The sequence below is a fragment of the Ammospiza nelsoni genome, chromosome 5 (assembly GCF_027579445.1).
Source record: "Ammospiza nelsoni isolate bAmmNel1 chromosome 5, bAmmNel1.pri, whole genome shotgun sequence".
NCBI classification, from domain to species: domain Eukaryota; kingdom Metazoa; phylum Chordata; class Aves; order Passeriformes; family Passerellidae; genus Ammospiza; species Ammospiza nelsoni.
The window spans coordinates 9,973,670-9,998,634 of record NC_080637.1 but is presented as its reverse complement, the minus strand read 5'-3'; the positions used below and the strand labels follow the sequence as shown (position 1 = coordinate 9,998,634).

Here is a 24,965-nt window from a genome sequence, read left to right as displayed (position 1 = left end):
TTATTTCCTCAGTTCTCATTGTCTTTGCAAGACCTCTGTGTCTCCCAATGTTGTCTGTTTGGAATTCTGAGTGTTCCTTTAGTTTAGGTTGTTTTGTTGGGTTTTTTTTTTTTTTTTGTGCCATGGCATGAGAAATGCCTCAAAGGTGAGTACAAATGGGAGATCAACACGTCTGCAAAACCCATGGAAGCCAAAACAATATTGTGCCAGCACAGAAAATATTCTTCAGTTCTTCCCTTAGGCATGAATTTACTTAGTGTAGCATAAATCTCCACCATAACATATGTGGCCTGAAAGGATCTTTCATATCTAGGATTTGGGGTTTTTTTACTGATTTTGCGGTAAAAACCAGTATTTCTTGTATCTTTACTGGTGGATTTCTAAAACCAGTAAGAACCTAGCATTTAGTTCAATCCAGAAAAGCTTGAATAAAGCCTTTAGAAATGGGTTAGAAGTTTTGCTTAATCTATTTATAATCAACGCATAGCTGTTTCTTCTGAAACAGCTGTACCCTGATTACACATTCAGTATGCTGTATTTTTAGTTTTTCTACTGTTTTCACCAATTTACATAATTTTCCATATTGATGTTTTTTTCCATAAGGTCACTTCACTTGGTGAATGGTTATAATGGATCCAAGTTTAGATTCATGACTGGATTTTGAAAATTCTAAAGTTTAATGTAATTCTTTTTTTTTTGCCCTGTCTGCTCTATGAAAGTAATGAATCACAGTGTCAGTTTGTGACAAGATATGAAATCCACAAATAGATTTACAGCTGGTTTCATGACAAATTCAGAATCTGGATACAGAGATCATCTCATAACTTGTGAGACACCCACATTTTCTACATGTTGGGATTTTTACAGATACATCTACACCTCTAAGTTTCTGCTGGTTATGTACAAAACTTTGGAGTTCGGATGATGTGGCAATGCTTGCTGTTATGCAATATTTTCCCTGAGAGTTAGTATAACTATGGTTATAGTTCTACTCTATGTGGAAAGATAGAACTAGTTCCATGCTCTTATATGTAAGAAACTAGTATGCACACTCATTTGCAGTCTTGTCCTTTCTTTTTGAATACATGCAAACATCATCTTAGAAACTTTAGCAAGAAAGTCAGATTTCATTCTGTTGCTCCTCTAGTCTTACCAGTCTATGTAAGGTCTGTGAAGTCCTGTCAGACCAATTTCTACCTTGCTTGGTTAATTGGGTTCATATCCACATAAAGGATAGACAACTATTGCATTATATTTAGTTTTAATTTTACTTTTAATTATGGTATTAAGGCAGGTTATGAGTTACAGAGCTTCTGCTTACATCTGCCTATGCTAGAAAATTCTTCAGTCCATGGATGTTGACAGCAAAATTCTGGCAGGAGATGCTTTGGTCTGTAGCATTTGAACAGTTTCATATGGATTCACTTCGGTCCAAAGATTAGATATTGTCATCTGGTTTCACACAGGTGCCTGAAGCTACAAGGTGCAGTCTTGCTTTACAGAAATCTACAATGTTTACCTAAATAAGAATGCAGGTGAAGGCACTTTTCATCATTTGAATATTAAGTACCCAGAGTGCTTCATTGCTTCCTTGCCCTTTGATTTTGCAAATTATTCTCTGGCTCTTAAGTGATGCACCCCCCCCCCAACCACCCCAAACCCAACCAACCCAATTAAAACCTTTTAACAACTCTTAGAAAGCCTAAAAAACTTTTAAAATACTTCCCAAAGGCAAGCTTTTTCTGTCAATTGCATATTATTCTTAAAACTTTACATTTTTAGATAAAAGACTCTTCAGGTCCCAGCAGATGAAAGAGACCAAACTTAGCTGAAGGTCATTATGCACCTTCATTTGGCCTCTCTCTGGGAGAAAGGAGATATCCCTTTGCCCCCTCCAGCCCTATTTCTGTAAACTTTTTACACACTTTATCAGGTGCTTGGCAGTTTCTAAGCACTGCAATATCATCATATCTGGGCTGCCCACCCATTTAACTGTGAAGAATAGAACTATGAAATGAAAGTTTAAAACCCTAATATGAGCTGGTTTCTCTGAAATAGGGCACAGATTTTCCTATTATAAAAAGTTATTGTTGTGGTTTGGTTTAATTTTCATCTGTTAATCCTATTTTAGCCAGTAGTTCCCTCGATGAGATGAAATGTTCTCTGCTTGGAATGGGTGTTAATGGGTACATATGTCACATTTAGTGGTTTGAAATGTGGTGTTAATGCTGCCTCTGAGTGATTCTGTTAAACTGCCTGTTTTACAGGCTCTGGCATGAGCAAAATTTCAGGTCAATGATTCTAGTGAATAATATATAAATGAGTTGGAAAAGTTCTCAACTGCTTGCAGTAATTATTTCAGGTTCCAAGAAAGTGGATGATAATTTTATACCTGGTGTAGGACCAGGCTTTTAAAAAAAAATTATAATGGTTAGACTGATGCCTTTTGTACTCTGCATGGTTTACAGGAAGAAGAAAAAAATTCAACAGAATGATGTTTGAACATAATAAATTCAACCCTTATGCCTTTTTGGAAAAGAATTGCTGATTCAATAAAATGGAGGTTGGCACTGACTATCCACTATCCACTCCATCTTTTTACTTCTACTTTTTAAAATTATTATTAGTATGGAAAAAATATGTATTTGCTTATGCTTTGGCTGACGGACCCAGTTAGAAAAAAGACCTTTAGAATCAAGAAAAATGCATAAGTCATGCCTTAGTATGAAGAATATATAGTATTAAAATCAGTAAGAGAGGAAAGCTTGGAAGGCATATGATTTCACTTAATGTTTCAGAAAAGTCTTTTTTCGACAGACAACAGAGAAGATCCTTTGTTAAAACTTAATATAGGGAAGATTGATCATTCACACAAGACCTATAACCAGGAGCTACTAAATCAGTCAGCAGGAAAATGGAAACAATCCAGCACTCTCAGCCACTCCAGCCATTCAACAGTGAATGGATGCTTTTTTAAGACAAGTTGACTTTACAGTTCTGTGCTTCATATGGAGGAACAACAGACTCAACCAGCACTTTCTCCTGGTGAATAAATTTTAGATGTTCCCTTTTCCAGTTTCTGTCTAGAAACAGAATTACACAGTCTAAACACATTGGGAATGATGGTTCTGTTTGTGAACCAGACAGGAGGAGGGAAAAAAGCCTTCAAGTGTGGATTCAGGATTAAGTTTCCCCAATTGCCCTCTAATTACTTGAAAGAAATTGTTCTTTTAACTGTCCAACTTCTGAGAAACTCTGGGTGACAAAAAAGGCTGAAAGCATCACTCTGAGTCTTCCCAAAAAGATGCAAGCCCATGGGAGAAGGTGAAAACACCCATTTGCTCTGTGTAACTTTCTGATGACCAATAGACTGGGCATCTCATTCAGTGTCTTTTGGCAGAAGCTTGGCTGTCCTTCACTCTCAGTAGCCTTGTGTTTCAAGTGCTCCAACCTCAAAGTGCCCCAAAGGCCAGTTTCAAGGGCTCAAAGTGCCCCAAATGCCAATTTTCCTATTTTCATGAAGTGTTTGCTAGCATTAAAAGCAAGAGCTGCTCCAGCTAGTTCTGTTAGGGTAAAACTGTTGTTGGAACTGCTTGTCGCATCTTTTGTGAACTGGCAACAGATTGGGGATGCATAAACAACTGGTGATCAAACACATCCACCTCAGGTCAGCAGAGAAAGTTTATTTTCCTAATGGTCCCTCATACTGAACAGGACTTTAAGCCATGGTGTCACCCATCTCAGCCACAGCTGTATGTTAGACATGGATTTGACCATATACTGAGCAGGGATACTTTGTGAAAGTTCAAGACAACCCTTTACAGAGAAATTTACCATCTGAGATGAGTAACAGAAGAACAACAACACATTTCTTAAACTGTACTGAAGTAATTTCTTTACCCAGGAAAGCAATTTGGATGAAATAACTTTCCATGCACTCCGTAGGGTTAGTCTACCCTACAGAATGTTGAAAAAATACTTTTGAAATAAGAGTTATCAAATGAAGAAGCTGAGCAATTCTCTGAAATTGCATGTCAGTTTAAAATGGTGAAAGAGTAAATAGCAGGAATAACCAAAGCAAAATGGGCCAGCTATTAGATTGGAACAAGGTTGAAAAGACACTCTCTGCTATCTGCAGAGATTGGGGACAAACTGTTCTTGTTTTGATAATGATTCTTGGAAATGGGTTATTTGGAGCAATATGAAGGCCCATTTAACTTGGAAATTAAGAAACTAGTGACATGAGTCACTAAACAGCTTTGGGCTATAAATTATATAAGTGTGAAGGAAATATCCTAAAATAATGTAGGAAATTAAAACATGGCATTGCCTATTAAATGTGTGAAAATGGGTACAGACCAAAAGGGATCCCAAATTAGTAGGTATTTGAAACCACAATCATATCCAATTCAGAAGATTTATGTAACCTAGGAATCAATTTCCTTTCATTCCATTGTTGCTAAAGCCAGCAAATAGAACTTAGTGATAAGGAAAATTATATAAATTTTAATTTCTTGCAGCTAGGTGGCTAGAAATTACACAATTCTGGCTCAGACTTGTATCATGGGTTGTACAGTGATGACAATGTCTTGATGCAAGCACCACATTACATTTCTGTGTAGCTTTAACCTATTATGTTGACATTTAAGTGAGCTTGTGTGCAAGTTGTTGGTTCAAGACAGTTATAAGCAGATGTGCTGCCTTTTGAACTAAAGTGTTTTAAACTGGAATTCTTTGAGATGTTTAAATTGATAGGCTTAATTGGGTACCATTCTGAAAATGCTGATGTGGAGTTTTGAAACTGGAGGTATTCTAGCTAACAATATCATCTCTGAGAGTACGAGAGTACATCTCCCCCCAGCCAGTTAAATCCCTTGACATACAACTGTTTGGAAAAGCTGTTGTCTCATGATGGAAAATGCATAATGTAAAAGATGAAATATTCTCTATGAAATTCTGTGGGGCTCCATTTTCTCCCATCCTCCTCACCCCCAGCTCCCCCACCCCACCATTTTCAGTGACAAAAACATATAATACCAGGTACATGTGTCAGAGGATGTTTTAAGGAAATGTAATTTTAAGTTGATAGAGGTTTGACCTTGAAAAACTCTTTCCATTATTGAAAATTAGACAGAAATTCCTGTAGAATTATAATGCTGGTATTACCTTAAATTAAGAGGGATGCTTGGATCTTTGAAACACATGGCAATTTTTCTAGATCTTTAACATTTGCTACCTAGTTCAGGTGAGTATAGCAGTATTTTTATTGTGGCAAGTTGCTTCCTTTTTTGGTTGGGTTAATGTGAGCCAAATAGAAGAGAAGTTGCCTATGGCTGCCATCAGCAAAAGATATACAAGGAATGGGATATTGACTTGTAGCTTCTTTTTCATGAGTGTCTGTTGGAAAGAATAAAAAATGTATAGGCCTACAATGATGTTGAGACTTAAATTCACTTACTGAGCTATTTACTATTTAAATATTAATTCACTGTTCTTCTGTGCTAGGAAGGTTTGAAATAAATTTCTAGAAATTCTCTTATTTGGTCATAAAGTAATGGGTTTTTTTCACGCTTGGATATTCTAATGTAATAAAGGAATTGATTTTTCATTGCACAATCATTGTCCTTTAGGGGAAAAGCTGGCATCTTTTTCTCTGCAAAGGACAAACCAATCAAGTTTCTACTATGGTGAGGCAGAGGTAGTACACATTTCTGCTTATCACAGATGCTGAAGTTTTTTTTCAGATCTTGTCTTTCTTATTTACTTTATTGAAAGGTATTAAAACTAAAGAATGTTATTAATTCCTTTAAATGTATAAGCTAGGTTTGAAAAGACTTTTTATATAAAATCAGTAAAAATTGTATTCCAAATACACCTACTGTTTCATATGCATGTATCCAGAGAACTGGTGGTGTTCTGAATAATCCTCCAACTTTTCAAGTATCTGAAGAATTCTAAAATAATTTATTTTAAACATAACTGACCTACCAAGAAAATTCCATATAATGAGAAGATTCTTTTGTGGGATAAATTAGTGACTGAAAAGGTGATGGACTGATTCACACTGTTTCCAAAACTGACTCATCTGGTGGATAAACTCTTAATACACAAATTTATGTTGAAGGGAATGAGCTTAATTTTAAGTGAATATGTAATTGGGAATGATTCATATATTGCACAAAACCTAAATCAAATTAACTCCACCCATCCTCTGACTTGGATCCCTTGCAACTTCTGCCTTCAAAGAGTTGGCTCTGAAATGTTATTGCTCCTCTCTGAGGGATGTGATTGGAAATTGTAGCATGCAGTTGGTTTCTTTGTAGATCACACTCTTATCTCTCATGGGCAATGACAAAATTATACTTCAGGGTTTATTTTTAATTAACTGCTGTAGCTGACTGTTGGATTTTACAAAGGTTCTCAGCAAAACCTAATGTTTTTGTTGCATCTTTACCTTAATTTTAAAGCAGATTGACTTAAATACATTTTTTACTCTGTAAAAGGAATACAGAAACAATTCAATTCAAAAAAAAACTGATGAAAGACTTGTTTTTACAAAATATGCTATTTATGCTATAGGTTCTGATCTTGTTTGATTTCCTTGTTATTTCTCAACAGACACACAATTGATAACTGACAAAATAGACCCAATAGAAAGGGTCCTAGGAATCAGAACTAGAGAAGGAATTATCTGAGACATTGTCAGAATGACAGGATCCTTGTCTTGCTTGGTTTGTTGTTTTTTCTAGAGCCAGATCAATTCAAGAGAAAAAATGGAGCTATTGAGAGGCAAGATCAAAGGAGGACACTCTTTCTGAGGATTATCTTAGGCAAAAAGGACTTCACACACAGAATCATTTCCAGCACCTTTGTGTACTTAGCCTGAAAAAATCCAAATAATTCTTCTAAAAGGTGCTGTTATTTAATAAATACACAGAGAAATAGCTGTGGCAAAAAAATAATAATAATTTTGTGTATTATCTGTAATGGCTTCCTTAGTAAAGGGCTTTGAGACATAGTAACAAAAATTTACTAACTTGCCAAGATGACTGTTCAGTCATTAAAACCAGTTCCTAACATGTCCTTTTGCAGCTACAAATAACGTAGGGTATAATGGAAGTGAGTGCCATAAACATGCATCATCCCTTTTTGAGAATGGACCTGGAAACTGACAATGCCCTGATAGTCATAGTTCACAATGAAGGGGAAATCTCTCCTTTATTTATCATCTCTTCGTCCCACAAAGAAGTCCATAAGTTGGAAGCTGTTTTGAGTATCTTTGGTGCTTTTTCCATTAGAGGTTATAGGCTCATCTCATTTTGCTATCATAGTCCACAAAACTGCTGTGAAATCATCTTGCTTTTCATTCCTGCTAAAAGCCATGAGAGTCATTAACCTCAAAATGGTAACTAGTGGCCCACCTCATATGAATAAATTTGGACAAACTATCTTTGGAACAATAAAGAAAAGCCAAAACATCCCACAGGTCTGAAACCAGACTTGTAAACATTGTGGAGGTGACCAAGGATTGTGTTTTATTTGTCAGAAGTAAAAAGACAGAAGTACTACATGTCTTCATAACAATTTTAACCTTTTTTATATATTATTGTGGACTCTTATAATTATAATGTGGACTCATTATTTATAATGGGGACTCTTATTCCCATAACTCTTTATGATGTTTCCAATATTGCTGAGCCAAGTACATATCAGTATATATTCTTTTTTAAATTTTAAAAATAAAGAAGATAGAATAACAGTTTGTTGGCATAGGCATTTGAAGCCAACAGACTCACTATTTCTTTATTAAAGTATATCTGAACTTTATATATTCAATCTTATATCACAAGCAAAATGTTTTGCATTACCTATCTATGTGAAAAGGCATCACCACAGGGCTATGAGTCAGTGATAACACTCGACAGACACAACACCTCAAAAGATCATAAGTCATTTAGATTTGAACGGTCTACCCCCCAGGAGTGGCAGGCAGCTTTCAGACATGATGCTGAGCTTGTACCACAGCATTCCCTGGTTCTGCCTGAGCTGAGCGTCCAGATTTGAGCCATAGAGTAATACAGCGGGTGGGTGTGTGTTTGTGTGTAAATACCTGGATTTATGGAAGAATTCTAAAGGCTCTCCTAAGAGAAAAACGTTCATTTCTAAATATGCTTAAAAAGGCCTGTTACTTTTGCCCTGTTTATTTGTTGTTTTAACATCACAGTAGTTGTCTGAATGACTTGTTGCCCTTAGAATATATTGTCTGAAGTACCATTTCCTCCTTCTCTCCTGCACCCCTCAGCCAGTTTATATTGCCCAATGTGTGCAACGGTGTTGACAGAAAAACCTTCAATGCATCTTGAGAGCTTAGGAAGGGATTACAGCACAAAAGAACATCTGGGAATTCAGTCAGTACATTTATTTGGATTATCCCTCAGATTCCATGGAAATAAACAAGATGCACCAGAAGTCAAAAGAACAGTGGCAATTTGAACTGATTGAGATTCTGGCTCTTTATTTGTGATGAGGGAATAAATTGATGATATGTGGTATTACAGGTGCCTACAAGTAGAAAATAATTTTTAAAGATGCTGATACGAAAATTATCAAGAAATTGAGCTATACATGGATCAAAACTCCTTTCCTTTCCACTGGTGGTTTGAAAAATTATCTATGCTAACGACTGTTGATATGACAATTGTGTTGGAAGAGGAAACAGGAATTGTTATTGTCCCAATTACATTTTTAGAAACAAAAATGTGCAGTTAGGTTTTTGTCACAGTACAAGAAATGTCCAATCATGCTTAAGCAGACCAGCTTGGATGCATGCTTTTTATTAGGCAACAACATGAGCAAAGCTATACTACTTTTCAACAGAATTCAAAGTACTCCAGTGGAATGGAAGTGCACACATTTGTTGTTTCATAATGTTTCTTAGCACAGTTATTCATGATGGATTTATGCGCTGATAGGTGGAAAAATCAAGCAGAGTTCTTGATTCATGTTAACATTTACAGCACTTAATGGAGGGATAAAATAAATAATTAAATATCGCAATGAATTAGTCGACATGGCAAGAAGTATTTGGGATGTAGTTGGTTTCTTAACCATGTCTTTCTGCTCACCTCCTTCAGGCTTGACTGGTCCATCAGACATCACTTTCCTGAGGGCTAGTTGGCTTTGGTCTTTGTTGTCATTGGCTGGTGGAGGCAGATTGTCAGACTGAGTTCTTTGAATAGGGAGGACTCCTGCTATGCTGTGTCTGTGCTGCTTCCTGGCATGATTAGACTGACCGCTTTTGTGTGCTGCTGTGGCAGTGTGGGTGAAATGGAAACCCAGAGTATGTATCCTCAGATGGAACCAGCTTAAATGTTATTCATGCAAACAGAAGTGGGTTTTTTTTTTTTCTGTATTTAAGTAAGTAGTGTTTTCAAACACCAAAGAGACACCACATGCACAGCATTAAAGAGTATCAAAACTGGCTGTTTCTGTATTAATGACAGTGAAGACAAGGGAAATAATTTTCCCCCAGTTTTGCATTATACCATGGTGAGTTTATGGCATATCAACAAATCCTAAAGACAAACACAATGACTTCACAGTCAGAGAGATTTAATTTGCCATCAACTAAACCCTCAGCTAGCAATCAGATGATACTGGTCTGAAGTATACTCTGGAGAGTAATCTTTTTGAATGGAATAGTTTTAATTTATTTTAACCTATTTGAAGTCATCAGATGAAATCTACCTTGACCCTTAATCAATCCACGGTAAAAATCTACTTAAAAAATTGAACTCTGACACCTGACTTAGCTCTCAACTCCCTTTGAGTTTGCTAACTCGACAACATTGTTGAAATCTGGTATTGTTACTGTCTCTGTTATTCTGTGTTTAATGGTTTTGCAATTATTGTGTTTAATGTTTTTATTGTATTTCTGTTCTGCTCATCACTAACACAGTCCTATCTGAGATATAAAGAAAGTTGCCTTATATTTCCTTTCAAAAAAAAAAATAAAATAGATATTTACAGTCATGTTTCAAAAATAGAAATCTCAGCCATGTAGTTAAAAAAAAGTTTCTTTAACTTCAAATCTTCTTTTGTGTGTATAGTACTATCCTTCATGCTTGCTACTTATAGATACATCCTGTTATTAATGTGGTCTCAGTCTTGTATGCAATTTGAAGAGCTGGCAGTTGCATCTCTGCAGATTTTGATTATTTCATTGGTAGGTATTTAGTGACACCAAAACACAGTGGACTTCTCTGTGTCATGCACAACCATGGAACATCATGGACCATGAGTGAAGGGACTGATGGAGAAACAGCCAGTTTCACTGCAGTCTTTATAAAATAAACAGATAACTAAATAAACAAAAGACTTCTAAATACAAGAGTATATTGTAATTATATGTATTCACACACAGGCACACAAAGAAAGACATTGAACAGAGTGAGCACAGTGTGTCAAGAACAGAAAAAATAAAAAAGGAAAAACAGCCGAAAAAGGAAGGACAGCAGGGAAAAAGGCAACAGATGAACATTAAGCTGCCATGCTGAGGAATTTATTTGCGTCTTTTACTTGGTTGAAGGCGGAGCTGCTGCACAGCTGCTTCAGCAGCGGCGATGGCGGCCCCAGCGTCTTCCAGGTGCGTTTGGGTGACGCTGGTTTTGCTTTGGCTGCGGGAGGGACCGTGAGAGCGGAGGTGGCCTTCGGAAGAAGACTTGGAGCTCCCTGGGCTGCTGTGGGATTTCTCAATGGTGGGCACCTGCATGTCTACCAGGGAAACGAAGAAGCACAACTCTTGCATTTATTAAAAACAGACATTTTCATTCTCTTCCTCATGACTGGTCTCTCTAGCTGAATTCCAAAACAAGGAATAAAGGTTAAGCTGTGCCTTTCCATTTAAAGCATCAGGATATATCACAATTAGGAAACTCTTACAAAGCATTATTTTCTACTTCCCCACTGTTACCTGGCCCAGAGAATAATTAATTTAGTATTAGTTTGTTTATCACCTGTGAATTAGACCACCTGTGCTGGTTCAAACTGGAATGATGGAGTGGTGTTTTCCACTTTCTCTTCTGTAGTATGTTGAGGCTAAGCAGCATCACCTACACCAGCACCAAAAACTTAGCAAATACAAGTCATTTTGTCCTGAATAATGCCATCAGGACAATCACAGCCTAACTTACAATATCTTCTATACTTACCTCTAATTCAGACAGACATCTTATATAGACACCAGTCCCTGGCAAAATGTTAAACAGAGAAATAGAGAGGAGATGGAGCAGAGTCTTGTCCCCCTGGGGCACTCATTTGGATTGTAGATGGAGTGTTTTTTGCTTTGATAGGACACATAATGTGTTTTAAGAGAGCACCTGTCCACTGACTACTTAGTATAAAAAGAAGAGAGATAAATTTCTTGAACCAGGAGACACTGAGATCAATTCTGCTTTTGTAAACATTAACATATTTCTACTGTATCAGCTCCACTGATTTCCAATACAACTGAGATGTGCTACAATCCATTATCACTGACTGGAAATGCATATGCATTATTGTAGCATAATTGTTGTTCTATAAAATATTAACGTGGCATTTTCAGAAAAAAAAATCCGTAGAATATTTAAGGAACATGACAAATAGAAAGCTAAATATGTATTTAGTTTGCCCCAGCCTATCAAGAAAATCAAAAGGGCACAGAATCTATAGCAGATGTGCAAAGCACATCCAGAGTAGTAGTAGAGTCTGTATGCTGCTGTTTTAAGGACATAATTGCTCAGTAAGCTGGCTGACAAGATTGAGACAAATTAAACTTTGTCTCCAACTAATTAATCACAGAGATAAATGCATTTTAAATAAAAATTTATACAAACTTCATACCAGTATCTTTATTTTTCTATTAGAACTTACACATAGCAAAGGTTTACACATCATCTGGGAAAACATTTCGTATCAGGTGCACCAAGTCATTCCTACCCTTGGAGGGGTCCGGGAAGATTCCATGACTTCTGCTCTTGATGACAGATGGTTTTGGAGATTGCTGGCTACTCTTTTCAGAATGAGATTTCCCATGATCTATGTTTTCACTCTGTTCTTTAAGAGGATACCACCGAGGAGTGTTGTCAAGCTGAGAGATGCTGGATAACTCAATCAATACCTACAAATAAATCAAAGTATGATATATGGCCTGTACCTGACCTATTCATGATTGCACACATCAGGAGAGACGAGCTCAGAAGTTGCAGTCAGGTGTAAGAGTGAAGGGTGTAAGGCTTTGTGCTGACAGATTCAGGACTCCCTGGGCATGCTGTGACCCCAAACCCAGATTCAGTAGCATACTGATGTGCCTGAACCAATGTCTCCTCACCAGGACCTCAGTCAAGACTGTGAGCTGAGTCCCTTGGCTGTGGCATAAGGACACAAAGATAAATGGGCAGTTCAGAGGGCAGCTTGTGAGCACTAGCTTGACAGCTACAGTAAAAAGACATTAAAAAGACATCCAGCCATTCTGCCTCTGTAGAGACATTTTCTAATAGGAGAAGCAAGCACTATAATTTCCTGCCTTTTAGCAGTGCTTTTAAGGGGGGGAAATAGTTGCATATTTGCTTTTATTGAGGTCTTCAATAATATGAGGCTCATGCTTCTTGAGTCTTTAAAAAATCCACATATGCAGAAGTAGCAACAAAAAGAAAAAAACAGGGTTACTCTTGCACTTCACTAAAATAATAGAATTCAGCTGACCATTCAGGCATCCAAACATTACTGAGGGAAAAAACAGGAGGTGCAATAGTAATGTGGGAATGAAACAAATAAACTGGCTAAAAAAAGCTGCAAACATTGTAGACAAAATCTGCTCTAAGCCGCCTTCATTGTTAGCAGGACTTTGGTGAAATTTCTTAAAAAAAAAAAAAAGAGCATTGGACCAAGAAGACCCTTACTCTCTTAATAAGCTTGCAGTTGAGAGGGCCCAAGGGATGTAAAGTACTGAAATTCATCACAGAATCTTGAAGGAAGGAAGGTCAAAGATAGATTTGCAACTGGCTCTAAAGTGAGAGGGTTAAAACTAATGCCAGGTAGGGAAGTTCTAAAACTGCTAGACAAACAAAGTGTGCAATTACCCCAGGGAACAATGTTTTTGTCACATTATTACAAGACCCAGAATTAAAGAAAACCTCTTCAAGTACAGGGATGGGGAAGTCTCCTAACAACTAGATGGTTTCTAGGTTAAAACCTTTTGACTTTTCTTTTTTCCTTTCAGTTTTATCGCTTGACTATGATCTGGCTTGGTCTTTCTGGTTAGATCTATAATTAATCTTAACAGATGAATATTTAGCATGCTCCCTGTTATGGTTTTAAGTCAAGTTTTAAAAATTACTTGGAAGAGAGCATGGCTGAGGATTTTTGCCAAAGGGCAGTGCAGGCTGGGGGCTCTGTTTGTAGGAGGAGAGGCTTTCCTTTTTTTCTGTTTCACTTTCCATGGATATGGACCTTGATGTGCCACATCTGATGTTATGGGGCAGGATTCCTCTGGACATCCTGATGCCAAGATACACTGGATAGTATTTTCTGTTCCTTTTTCCCTTAAATAACTGCTTTCACAATTTAGAAATAATAATTAAAAAAAAATTCTAGAGGTTGAAGAAGATTTGAAGGGGAGAGGTTTAAATCTTTATGTAGAAGCAGTTGCAGGAGCATCCCTTTTCTAAATGTCATAACAAAAACAAGGATGTAAATATTCAGTAAAGCCCTGCATTTGGAAAAACATGCTGAACTCAACAAGAATATGGACACAGGATGCAGGAAATAAGTAATCATGTAGCAGCTTCCTATACATTTATTTTAGTAATTGTTCAAATAGTGACACTGATTGCTCAGTTTGGTAGTTACAAAAGGGGAACTGAAGCTGAACTCTGTGACTTTTTTGCAGAATTCAAATGTAGAATTAGCCCAGATAATCTCAGTTACTCTGCACAAGAGATTGATTTTCCTGGGCTTCTGTTTTTAATAATAATCTTTATTTGTAATTACATCTTTAATTATTTTTATTTCATATTTATTGCTGGTAATTCTGTATTATATGTGCATATGCTTGTTTATTTGTTTTTTAAAGAGAAAACCTTTTTCCCATGAGCACTCATCTTATTTATTATTAATTATAAGATTATATTTTGCCTTCATTCATACATTCATACCAATGATATTACTTTTTCAGAATGTTAAAAAATGAGACTGATCAGCGAGACTAAATTGGTCTAATATACTTGAAGATACTTGTGCATGTGTTAAAATATGGTTTGATGGCAGAATTTAACCTTTAATCATTTACAAAGACTAATACCTCCTCAACCTTCCTATGTTATGGTAAAATCAAGTCAGGCAGCTTTCAGTCATAAAAAGAATTTCCCCTGGAGTCACTTTGAATGTTTTTGCTATCTCGCACTCAAAAAAAGTATTAATTTTCAGCAAATTAACAGTTTGTTGGGTCCTAAATTAGCTTGCCCCCAGTTAATCAAGATGAAAGGGATTTATCTTTCATGTCTAAATTAAAGAAATCATGACCATTTGTTAAGAAGACAACAGTAAAACTGGGATGTAAAAAACAGTTTTACTTAACACGTGTACCATACCTTGAAAGAGAACATCTCCACATAACAGCCTGCAGTTATTACTAGTAGAGAGGAAGAAATAAGGTACTCACTTCACCGAGGAAGTCATTTGAAGAAAATCTATCATAATCCCACACAGTCACTTCCAGCGTTTTCTTTTTCAGCTGCAATTCAAGGAAAAGGATAATTAAATTCATAAACTTCAGATCAAGTCTTTCTGGTGGTTTCTACAGATTATTTCCTCTTTCCTCCTTACCATGAAAATATCTTATCCTTTTTCATAGGATAAGGTATTTTCATGGTAATTTTCACCATTTCATCAGCCTTGTTCTGAGAAAAATAATTTGGCACTATTATTTGTTATCAATCCAGATGGGCTTGGCCCTATTTTAGGAATTCCCACAAGTTGTTTTGGGCAGAATTTATGTCCACTACAAGAGTCAAACTGATTCTTAAGGCCCCATTTTTTGTTCCTTCAGCTTTTCTCATCACCAGATCTGTCTGAACGCAGACATCTGCCTGAAGTGCATTTGAGTGTGAATTTCAAATGTATGATATCAAACACCCTATTTACATAACCTCATCTGTGAAGAGCAGGCTTTAATGCCTGCAGAATTCAGTGTAGTCAGTGAGATTCTGCAAGTGATCCAGGCATGCACAGTAGTTGTACTGTTGGGTATTGATGGCAGCTGTCAAAACCCATTATCTGCAGATCTTGTTCGGCATGGTAGCTGTGCCAAGCACTCTTCTGTAGGGCACAGTAAGAAACAAGTGATCTTTATATGACAAGAGACAACAAGACAGAGAAACTGTTGACCAAAGCAGCTGACCTTATTGTAAGGACTGACCTGAGAATTTTTCCAGGGGTCTCTGAGGACATGTAGGGGCAGGATTGATTACTGATTTTGTGTGCTAGGACAAAAGGCTATTAGGTGGCTGCAAAGGCAGTAATAAATTCATGTGGCTTGAAAGAAAATCCTGCCGGTTGTAGGGTGTCTGCAAAGCCAGGCTGAGAAGTTACAAATGAAGAATGGAAGCGTTAGTGAGGAAAAGAGGACTCTTCACATACTTGAATTAAAGAATTCAGATGAATTCTTATGTGATAGTTGAGGTTATCATCCTCACAGAAGCATCCTGTCACTCACTGCTCTGTTAATTGGCTGCTGGTCACAGAGGGACAGCAAAGGATCAAGCCATTGCTCAAAATGATAACCTATGCCAGTCTTTGTACATATTGCATATACTTGCAATGAAAGCACTCTTGGCTATTTACAGAACCACGGAATATTCTGAGTTTAGAATGACTCACAAGGATCATTGAGTGCAACTCTGAAGTGGATGGTCTGTACACCCAGAATTGAACCCACAACATTGGTGTTATTACAATCATCAATTTCCCCCCATTGCCCCTTGTCTTCATCCAGAATAAAACAGTTCCTAGCAACCTGCAATTGCCTTTAAGTGATAATTTAATCTCATCATTATGTATTCAGAATATCATCTGCTCCCAGCCAACTTTGGAAAAATGCACAACTATGCAAAGGCAATGTCTATGAAAAGAAAATTTAAATTAGCATATCCTGGGAAACCCACACAAAGGGGAATTAAACTATTTCTAGCATCAACAATGTACTTTTTAAGCACACAACAGCACGACTTGATACCTAAGATTTAAAAAAAAAATATTTGAGAGCAATTCTTTTATTTTCCTGTTTTATTCCTACATAATTAAGCAATATTCTTCTTAAGCATTCGTTTAAGAAATATCCTGCAAGAATGAACAAAAAGATTATTTTTTGAAAATTTATTATCTATTATTTCTAAAGCTGATTTCCTTGACTGAATAAAATACCTTTTCTTTGCTGTTCCAAAACAGTATTGAAACTGCAACATGAAAAATAACCTGAAAAAGTGAGCTGAGCACCCATTGGTCCATGATGCTTTTGGCTTCCTGGATGATACAATTTTCTGCCAGGTACTATATTAAGTATATGTATTTTTACCATTTAAAAGAGATAGCACAAATACTTTTCAGAAATATATTGTCACACTTGTTGCTATTTTGAGAGATTTCTTCTTGATGACTGTGCAAGGACAGAGAGAAAAATGTATAGTTGCAGGAAATGGGGAAAAAACCCCTAAGGTTTGAAGAATTTTTGGCAGAAAGGGGAAAAAAGACAAGATTTTCAAGTGACTGGAGCCATGCTTTGCTAGCTTCTTTGCAATAATGTGATAATAAAATTGTGATGAAAACTTACAGTACTCTATACTTTTCAAAATCTATTTTAAGCCTTTTAGTTTAATAAAGCTTTTATAAAATATTATGACAATGAAAAACCATGGAGAGACCTTTGTGAGGCAGAGTGCATGAAAGGAGTTTCAAAGCAGAGGCAAATTTGCTTCTCTGAAGATTTAACTGTGTGCCACCATGGTGGCAAAGGGCACTAAATGGCTGCTGGTTTTAAAAGCAGCCATTTCACCATCCCAGTTCTGCCTTACTGCATAAGGGCTCTGCCTTTCATAAATCAGTTTTAGGATGTGAATCCTGAAGTTCTGATGCTCATCAGGAATATGACAGACAGCAATACTGAACCCTCTATCTGTCTGACCATGGCTTTCTGCAATGGGCAATGCACCAACAGGAAAATGAGTGCCACAAAAAAGAAGGAACACAGTTTCCACATATTGAGAATGTCATCTGAGCCCCAAACATACTCTGAAAAAAAAGTGCTACCAAACAATTTCAGTCTTAGCATTGTGGAAAAAAAAAAAAAAAAACAAAAACAGCAATAAAATAAACTAAATAGAAATCCACCTAGAAGCACACTACTGCATGTGAACTCCAGTTAGCTTTAGGCTGAATAGGGACAGCCATATTTTAAAGAAAATGAAGGAATTGGCAGAAACAGCCAATGTGAAAAATATGTCTCTTTTGGAAGGCATAACCAACCCCACAGGTACAGAAGGACTTGTTCCTCATTGCAACTGTCTGGATGTTATGGATAGTGTCTGCCTGTGTAGCTAAATATGCACTAATTAAAATATTCAACACATATTTCTTGACAATTTCATACTAGGATTTGCCTTAGGAAAGAAATAATTTCAATGCCGCTAGTTCTTTCCTCTATGTTAAAAGCATACTACTATATTTACTTCAGAAATAATACAAAATACTGTAATTTCAGTCAGGATGTTTGATGAGTAGAAATTAATGTATTAGCTAATCCCTTACAGTTATTTTTCTTACATTCATATTTAACATTTTATTGTTCTCTGTATTTATGTACTTTGGTACATGGGAGTACAGAAAGGCTTTTTATAGGTCACTTAGGAACTTACTTTCTTTTGTCCTATATATTAAGTAAGATTTAAATACCAATACCTTACTGATTCATAAAAAAGATTTCCTTACTTTTGGAAATAAGACATAAGCTTCCACATCACTCAAAGATTTTGAAAATATTACTCTTTCTAAATATATTACCTTCAAATACAGACATAAGTGACAGCAAAACTATTTGCTTTGTGGAATTATTTCATATAAGTAAATGCTTTTATTTGCTTTCTGGCAAGTAAGAAGTTGAGGCAAAGAAAGTCACAGCTTACAGCGTGGTCATACAGTATACCAATCGGGTCACCAGCAACAGAACTTACATCTTTTATCATCTTCTCCTTAAATCATTCTAATGCTTTCTTTCTTGCTCTGAGTAGGTATTGGACTTGAGTTAGCAATTACTGCACAACATTTGTAATATTGTACTCAGCCTTCCTCTCAAATTTTAATTATTTCTACTTTATTCCTTAACAAAACCCTTAAATTACTAAATATTCACAGTTTATTTTTTCTGCAACTGTCAAAGCAAAATTTGCTATCTTTGTGATAAAAGTAATCATTCTGACCTTGAACAAGTCTGTTTCCTTTCAAAGAGTGATCCGTTTCCCATAATTATTTTCACTTTAATTTCAACTATTTTATGAAAGAGAAAGGGAAAATAAAAAATTGTACAACCAGCTAAAGTCTAGACAGTGACGTTAAAAGAACTATATTAGGAAATATTTAATAATGCTTATTTGCTGTCTGCAAGCAATGCTTGCTTTGATGGAGAGAAAAAAGCATGGGGGAAAGGAAATATTTCTTTGAAGAAATGCTGTTTATAAAAATTCATGAATTTATGTTTGAATGTGACTGTTAACTCTGTGTTTTACTTGTTTGGTGAACAGAACTCTCATTCTCAGTCTAATGCAATTATTGGCTTGTATTTCTATTTCTATCTGTAACTATTTTGAAATACAGATTTGTGAGCGTTATGAGTGCAAATGATGGTCTCTTACGTGGTGAGAGTTCTTCAGATTGTAGAGGACACTCATCATCAGCATTGAAGTATTTGTGATTTAGAAATGTGCTTCACTGTAGGTTCTCTAAGGCAGGGCATGGAATTTTGTAGGAGAAAAGTCTCACACACTGGTGTCATAGCATGGTTTGTCTACTTAGCAGTAAATACATGTCATGGAAAGGTATGGAAGGAAACAGTGTTCTCTGCACACAGTTCTGTGTGACAAGATGCTTGAATATAAAAGACATGTGGTTCTAAAATGAAGTTTGCACATTTAAAAACATAAACACCACATAAAAGTCTCAGAGGAAGGCAAAAGAAGGGGATTTGCAAATAGAAAGCGAAAATGCAAAGTATTCAACATGCAAGCTAAAGGCATATTTAATCAAATAATGGTCTGAAAACTGACATTAAAGATACAAGATTTTTTCTTGTCATAAAAATTAGTGTCTGGGAAATCCTACATTAATATCATTATCTATTTGCAAAGCACCAAACAGCCCCTGAATTTACAATACTCCATCACTCTTAATAACAGGTCTGTGAAATGTCACAGCAGAACCCCCAAGCAAATTAAGAAAACCCAAGAATCTTTCCTAAGTGAAAAGCTGAGTTCGGAAATATTGTAAAGACTTACCAAACCCTTTTGCCAATTGAAGAAAACTTAGGGTTTATATTGCAGCCAGGAAAACATCAGTGTGGTTTAATTGTCAAATAGCTACCATTTATAAAAGCCTGCATGAAGCAGTAAGAAAATCTCATAAACCACTACCTACAACAGGACACCTCTGAAGCAAATCTGAGCTACTGCTACTAAATCTACATGTGTAGATTACATGAGCAGCAAGGCAATTCCCTCTTTGGGAAGGGTTTTGTTCCATGCAAAAATGAGTGTTTTAATCTATATTCCTCTCACTGGACAAGAAGAAAGAAATCCCAAATTCTAAATTGGGAAGATTGTATTGAGGTCTTGGGGCTGTGGTGGAGAAGAATATTAAGAGCATTGGGAAATCTATTCACTCAAGAGCCTGTTTATTCTGGGCTTTTTTACAAGTACTGAAAGATGAAATGGCAGTGTAAAGTGAAGTTGAAAGTATCAAGAACAAAACAGAAAGAAAGGCAGAAATATTCAGGACTGCATTAAAATCCAGTACTCTATAAAACATACTTCATAATTCTAAAAAAAATGAACTGATCATTATTTTGCCAATTATATCTTTTTTCAAATTGGTTAAAAGTCCTTTATGAGAAGAGATGGAGGAGTAGAGCACTCAATTGCTTCACACTGCTTCAGAAGCACAGCTGGAGTTAGGAAGACACCAAGAAACAGAGAGACTCTGCAGACATCCTTCCCAGATGTGAGTTAAATCTTTCTATGACAAGGAAATCAAATATCTTCTAATTTTTTTCATGTGATTAATGGAATTAGTGATAAATCTAAAAATGCATATCTACATTTTATACATATTTTTAAAATAAAAATGGTAGACACTGTGGTTTGTGTTAGCTTGCATGGCTGTTGGAACAAAGAGTGACTATGATTTCTGCATCTACTTCAGAAACGTATGTCTTAATTTATTACCTTATTAATGTATTCCATTATCATTTAAATTTATTTATTTAATTTCTCACATCTGTACTTATGAGTGTAATCCCTACAAATTGCCATGTTAATGAGCAGAAGGGCAAGAAAATAGGATTTCCATAGGACGCTCTATAAGAGGCAAGGGAAGAATCTCAAATTCTAAATCTGGTAAGATTTTACAGGGTTTCAGAGAATTGCCAGTAGCACTGCTCCCTTCACAGTGAGCACTGCAGACCATGCAGACAATAAAGCAGCAAATAGCACAGAAGAGCAGCACCAGTCACGCACCTGCTCCACGGAGATATTTTTGTAAATGACTGTCTGATTCCACTCAGGATTCAGGCTTTTCTGTATGTACTTGGTTCTCCGCTTGTACTCAGCGCTGCGTTTGAACAAAGGAACGAAACATTACATTAGTGATCTTTTGTTTCTTTCAGCTCTAATACAGAAGAAACCCAAAACACCCATAAACCAAAAACCAGAAAAAGAAAAGAGCTGTATCTTTTGTTTCTGCAGCAATTCAGGGTTACGAGAGGACAATGAGAGCCTTTGGGATGTTTTCTTTGGTATGCTTTTATGAGATGGTCTTTTAAAACATCTCCTGACTCTTCAGCAGGCTTGCTCTGCCTTAAACCATTTCAAGATAAAGCATCACTCAGCACATACACATAGGACTTTGTCCTCTCATTGTAGGTATTGGGCTCTGATTCTAAATTGAGGTGATAATGCATTGATTTCTTTTCCACGACCATCCCATTAGCACTTTTAAAGTAGCACAAATTCATTATATTTATAGATTGCAATCTCTAATTACAGGAATCCCATCTCACAAACAAATTTAATGAATTCCATAAAGTAACTAATATCCTGTTAATGATTGAAGAACTAATTTCTTATTGATCATGTTCTCTGCCTATACCTCTAGCTGTACTGGAAAGAAACACAAAAGTGCATCAGGATCACTTTTTTTCTTATGTCAATAGCCAAGAACAAAGGTTTGGCTGCATAATCTGTTTTAAAAATAATTCACTAATGCTTTATATTGTACTTTACATTTCCTGAGTGTTGAGAAAGCAATACACTAATCTTAAAGAGAATATGGATTCATCTAGCTCTGTGAGCTTTGATGTTAGATTTGCTTTCATTACAATTTTAGTTTAACATAAATTTTAATGGAAAACTAAAAAACTTGGGTAGGAGAACATAAGAATCTTTTAATACTTTGAAAAACCCACAAGATTTAAGGAAAATAAACTCTTTCTGTATATACCTGCTACCTCTATTACTAAACAAAATGTTCTCAGTTTTCCAGCACTAAGACAAAATGGCACAACATAACTTGTATATGTCATATTAGACTCTTTTATGGCTCCCCTACAATAACTTTTGTTAGTGTACTATTCTCACTTCTGATTTAACTGTTGTGGTTCACACTGTGGCATGGTCCTAGACCTAATGAACTAATTCCTTTCATATGAGATTAACTGAGAAGGATCACTCAGGAACACATTTAATCAGCCAGTCACTAATGATGCACCATAGCTGGTACCAGGTTGGAACAGTTCTGATTTATGGTTATATGAAAGATACATGTGCATTACTGGCACACATATGTTGATGTGGGGACTTCAGCACCAGCAGTTTCACTCTATAAACTCAATTCTGCTGTGCAGTGATCCCATCTAATTAATCTAGTTTGCAGGGTGGCTTTATTCTCCAAAATGAGGTGGCTCCATCCAAGCTGCCCGCTAGCCTGATATCTTGAAGTGAAAGGGATTTGCAGCTATTTTTCCTCTCACTTTTTTCTCTAGTCATTCTATGTATTTCCACATATTTTCTTGGACATCTTGCTATCCACTGTCTTTCGGTTTATTGAAAAATGTGAAAGGTTTTGGGACTGGTTAAACAAAGTGTCTGTTCACTTCTGCTTACAAGAAGAAAGCAGCAGCTCTCCAGAGGTCAGGGAGTTCTATCAGCCACAGCATGGCATGGCAAGGGTGATTTAAATCTAGGGGGGGCAAAAGCATATGAAAATGAAACTCACACAAAGCTATTTCTTTGCATATCTTGGTAAGAAAGCTGAAATACAGAATCTGAATCCATTTAGAAATGAGATTTCAATGGTAAAAAGTATTAAGTATTGCAGTTAAAATTCTAAAGCGCCTCAGTAGCTTTCTTTTCCCACTCTCTGGTATGAGAAAAGCATCCCCTGCCTAGAACATCCTGTTGAGATGTCCCATGACCTACTGGTTTCAGGGAACTGATTTACTTTCATTTCTTGAAGAAAGTGGGAAAGAATCCTTTGCGCACTCAGCCAAGAAAATGACACCGACATTCCCTTTCCTTTCTTGGATCTCCTTTTGCAACAGTAGGACTTCATCACCTTCTCAAAGTTTCTGATTCTTTTTTGAAGTGTGTGAGAAGGTGATTCATGCAGTGTTGAGTTCCAGAGCTTGCAAAAGATGAAATTGCTGTTAGCATGGCAGCTCTGAAATATTTCCAGTGAAGTCCATGGAATATTTGGATCTGTAAAGGGTGAGCTGAGCCCACGCCCATGTAGTCTATGGTCTGTGTCTATTGCAGAGGGAGGCAGGAGACCCTGACCTCCTCCAGGGAGGTGCAGAACCAGGCTAAGCTGGATGGAGATGGGCTTTTCTAGGCTTCTGAAGGGAAGGATGTGGCAAACATATTAAGTTCATACCCCTGATGCACCTTCCCCACAACAATTAACAGAGCAACAATTACCAGATTAATAGATGAAGATGCGTTTATAAAATGCATTCATTAAACCAGTCACTGGTATGTCACTGATTGTGAAATAATTTGCATTTGAAATTCAAAGAGTATTTCTGTGTGAAAAGATACAAATAGCATACCTGAATTATAATTTATTAACATATAATAAAATTTATTAAGTATGATGAAAAAAGTGTAATAGAATAACCATGTTAAAAAGTGTAATAGAATACACATATGAAATGTGTAATTTTAACATATTAATTGAATAATTTCAGTAATTTAAAAAGAGACAGATGATAGAAATCTGTTTATTGAAATTATTCTGCTCACTTTTTTAGTCAGGGTATTACTTTTAAACAAATTTAAAATCAGGGTTGGAATATTTATGTTCTTAGCCTGGGCTGATATAAGAATATCTTGAGAATTGAGTTTTGCCTTATGTTTCCAGGACAAACAAAGCACTCCTAATTTCAATGATTATTTTTTTAGTTTGTTTACCACAAATAACCACTTATGTGGTCAAGCAGATTTAATTATCCATCTGGGCAATTATCTAGAATTATACCTGGCTTTAATATCTATACACTGTGCAAGACAAATAGAGAAAAATATTCAGTTTCTTTACCAAAAAGAACCTGTTTCTCTTGGCTCTTGGCAGTAACACCGTTTAAAATCTGCATACAGGTTCACAGTTAATTATTTTTCAAATTGCAGTGACTGAGAATGAAGTTTTAGATATCTCTGAACTAAATTCTTTTGGACTTCAAAAGACATTTTGCTTCTTGTCAGAGTTTGGTCTCAGAATAACACTGCACGAAGGAGCTTTAACTACTTGTTTCCAGTTCCTGAAATGACCTAATTAGTAAATGAAAACCAAAACCATACCACAGTTTCATGCCATCAGAACTCACGAGAACTCTGTAGTTCAGTGCACAGGCTCACTGTCTCATTCATGCATACAGAAAATGAAAGAATAAAGTTGGAAGATAGTAGACTCTACCTGGCGTTTTGGACAACCATGACTTGTCTGCACATCCAGAATTTACAGAGTTAGGAACACAGAGGAAGCAGCGTAAGAGAAAGTGAGAACAGAGATGGAAGAAAACATGAATAATGGGTAGTTTCTAGTATCAGAATCAAAGAAAATAGAGGTATTAGGAAGAATAAAAAGTCTAGCATGGATTTAACTACAAATTAAAGTTTTTGAGTAGCAACCCAAGTTCCTACTTTCCAAAAAAAGTCAGGGACTTTTAAGAAGCTCTTAATTTTCATTATTCCCTAAAGGCCTAAGTTACATGCAAAACTAAAACAGTGGAATGCTTTAAAACGATAAACCCAAACAAAACTAATATCCAATTCTTCATAACTTGGCAACAAGTTTAAACTGATATGTCATAGGATGAACGTGCCTTAGTTCAGTGTCTTATTTCCATATCAGTGAATGTACCTGCAAAATTCCCACTAAGAGTGATTTGACAAACATTTTATGAGACCCTGAGGTTCATTTAAAAACTTCTCAAGCTTTAGCACATCTTCCCCTTACATTCAGTAATAGTTTTTGGCCCAGTGCTACTGAACAATATTGAATGCTGCATAGCTGGAATTAGCAAGCCACAAAAGGAAATGTTTGGCTTTATTTGTACCACTCCTGCATATGGGTGCTTGCCCATGTGCCACATGGTGAGCTGTGACCTGAGC

General features: G+C 36.2%; 1 protein-coding gene across 1 annotated transcript in view; it reads right to left on the bottom strand.

Annotated features, from left to right (window-relative positions):
• PCLO (piccolo presynaptic cytomatrix protein) overlaps positions 1-24,965 on the bottom strand; it is a 325,495-nt gene that overhangs the window by 49,780 nt on the left and 250,750 nt on the right. Inside the window, exons 16-21 of the mRNA XM_059471746.1 lie at positions 24,268-24,294; positions 20,817-20,910; positions 14,702-14,773; positions 11,980-12,160; positions 10,579-10,773; positions 9,126-9,308 (exon numbers count right to left, since the gene is read on the bottom strand). Coding sequence (XP_059327729.1) covers positions 9,126-9,308; positions 10,579-10,773; positions 11,980-12,160; positions 14,702-14,773; positions 20,817-20,910; positions 24,268-24,294 — 752 coding nt within the window. The remainder of the gene's footprint in view (positions 1-9,125; positions 9,309-10,578; positions 10,774-11,979; positions 12,161-14,701; positions 14,774-20,816; positions 20,911-24,267; positions 24,295-24,965) is intronic.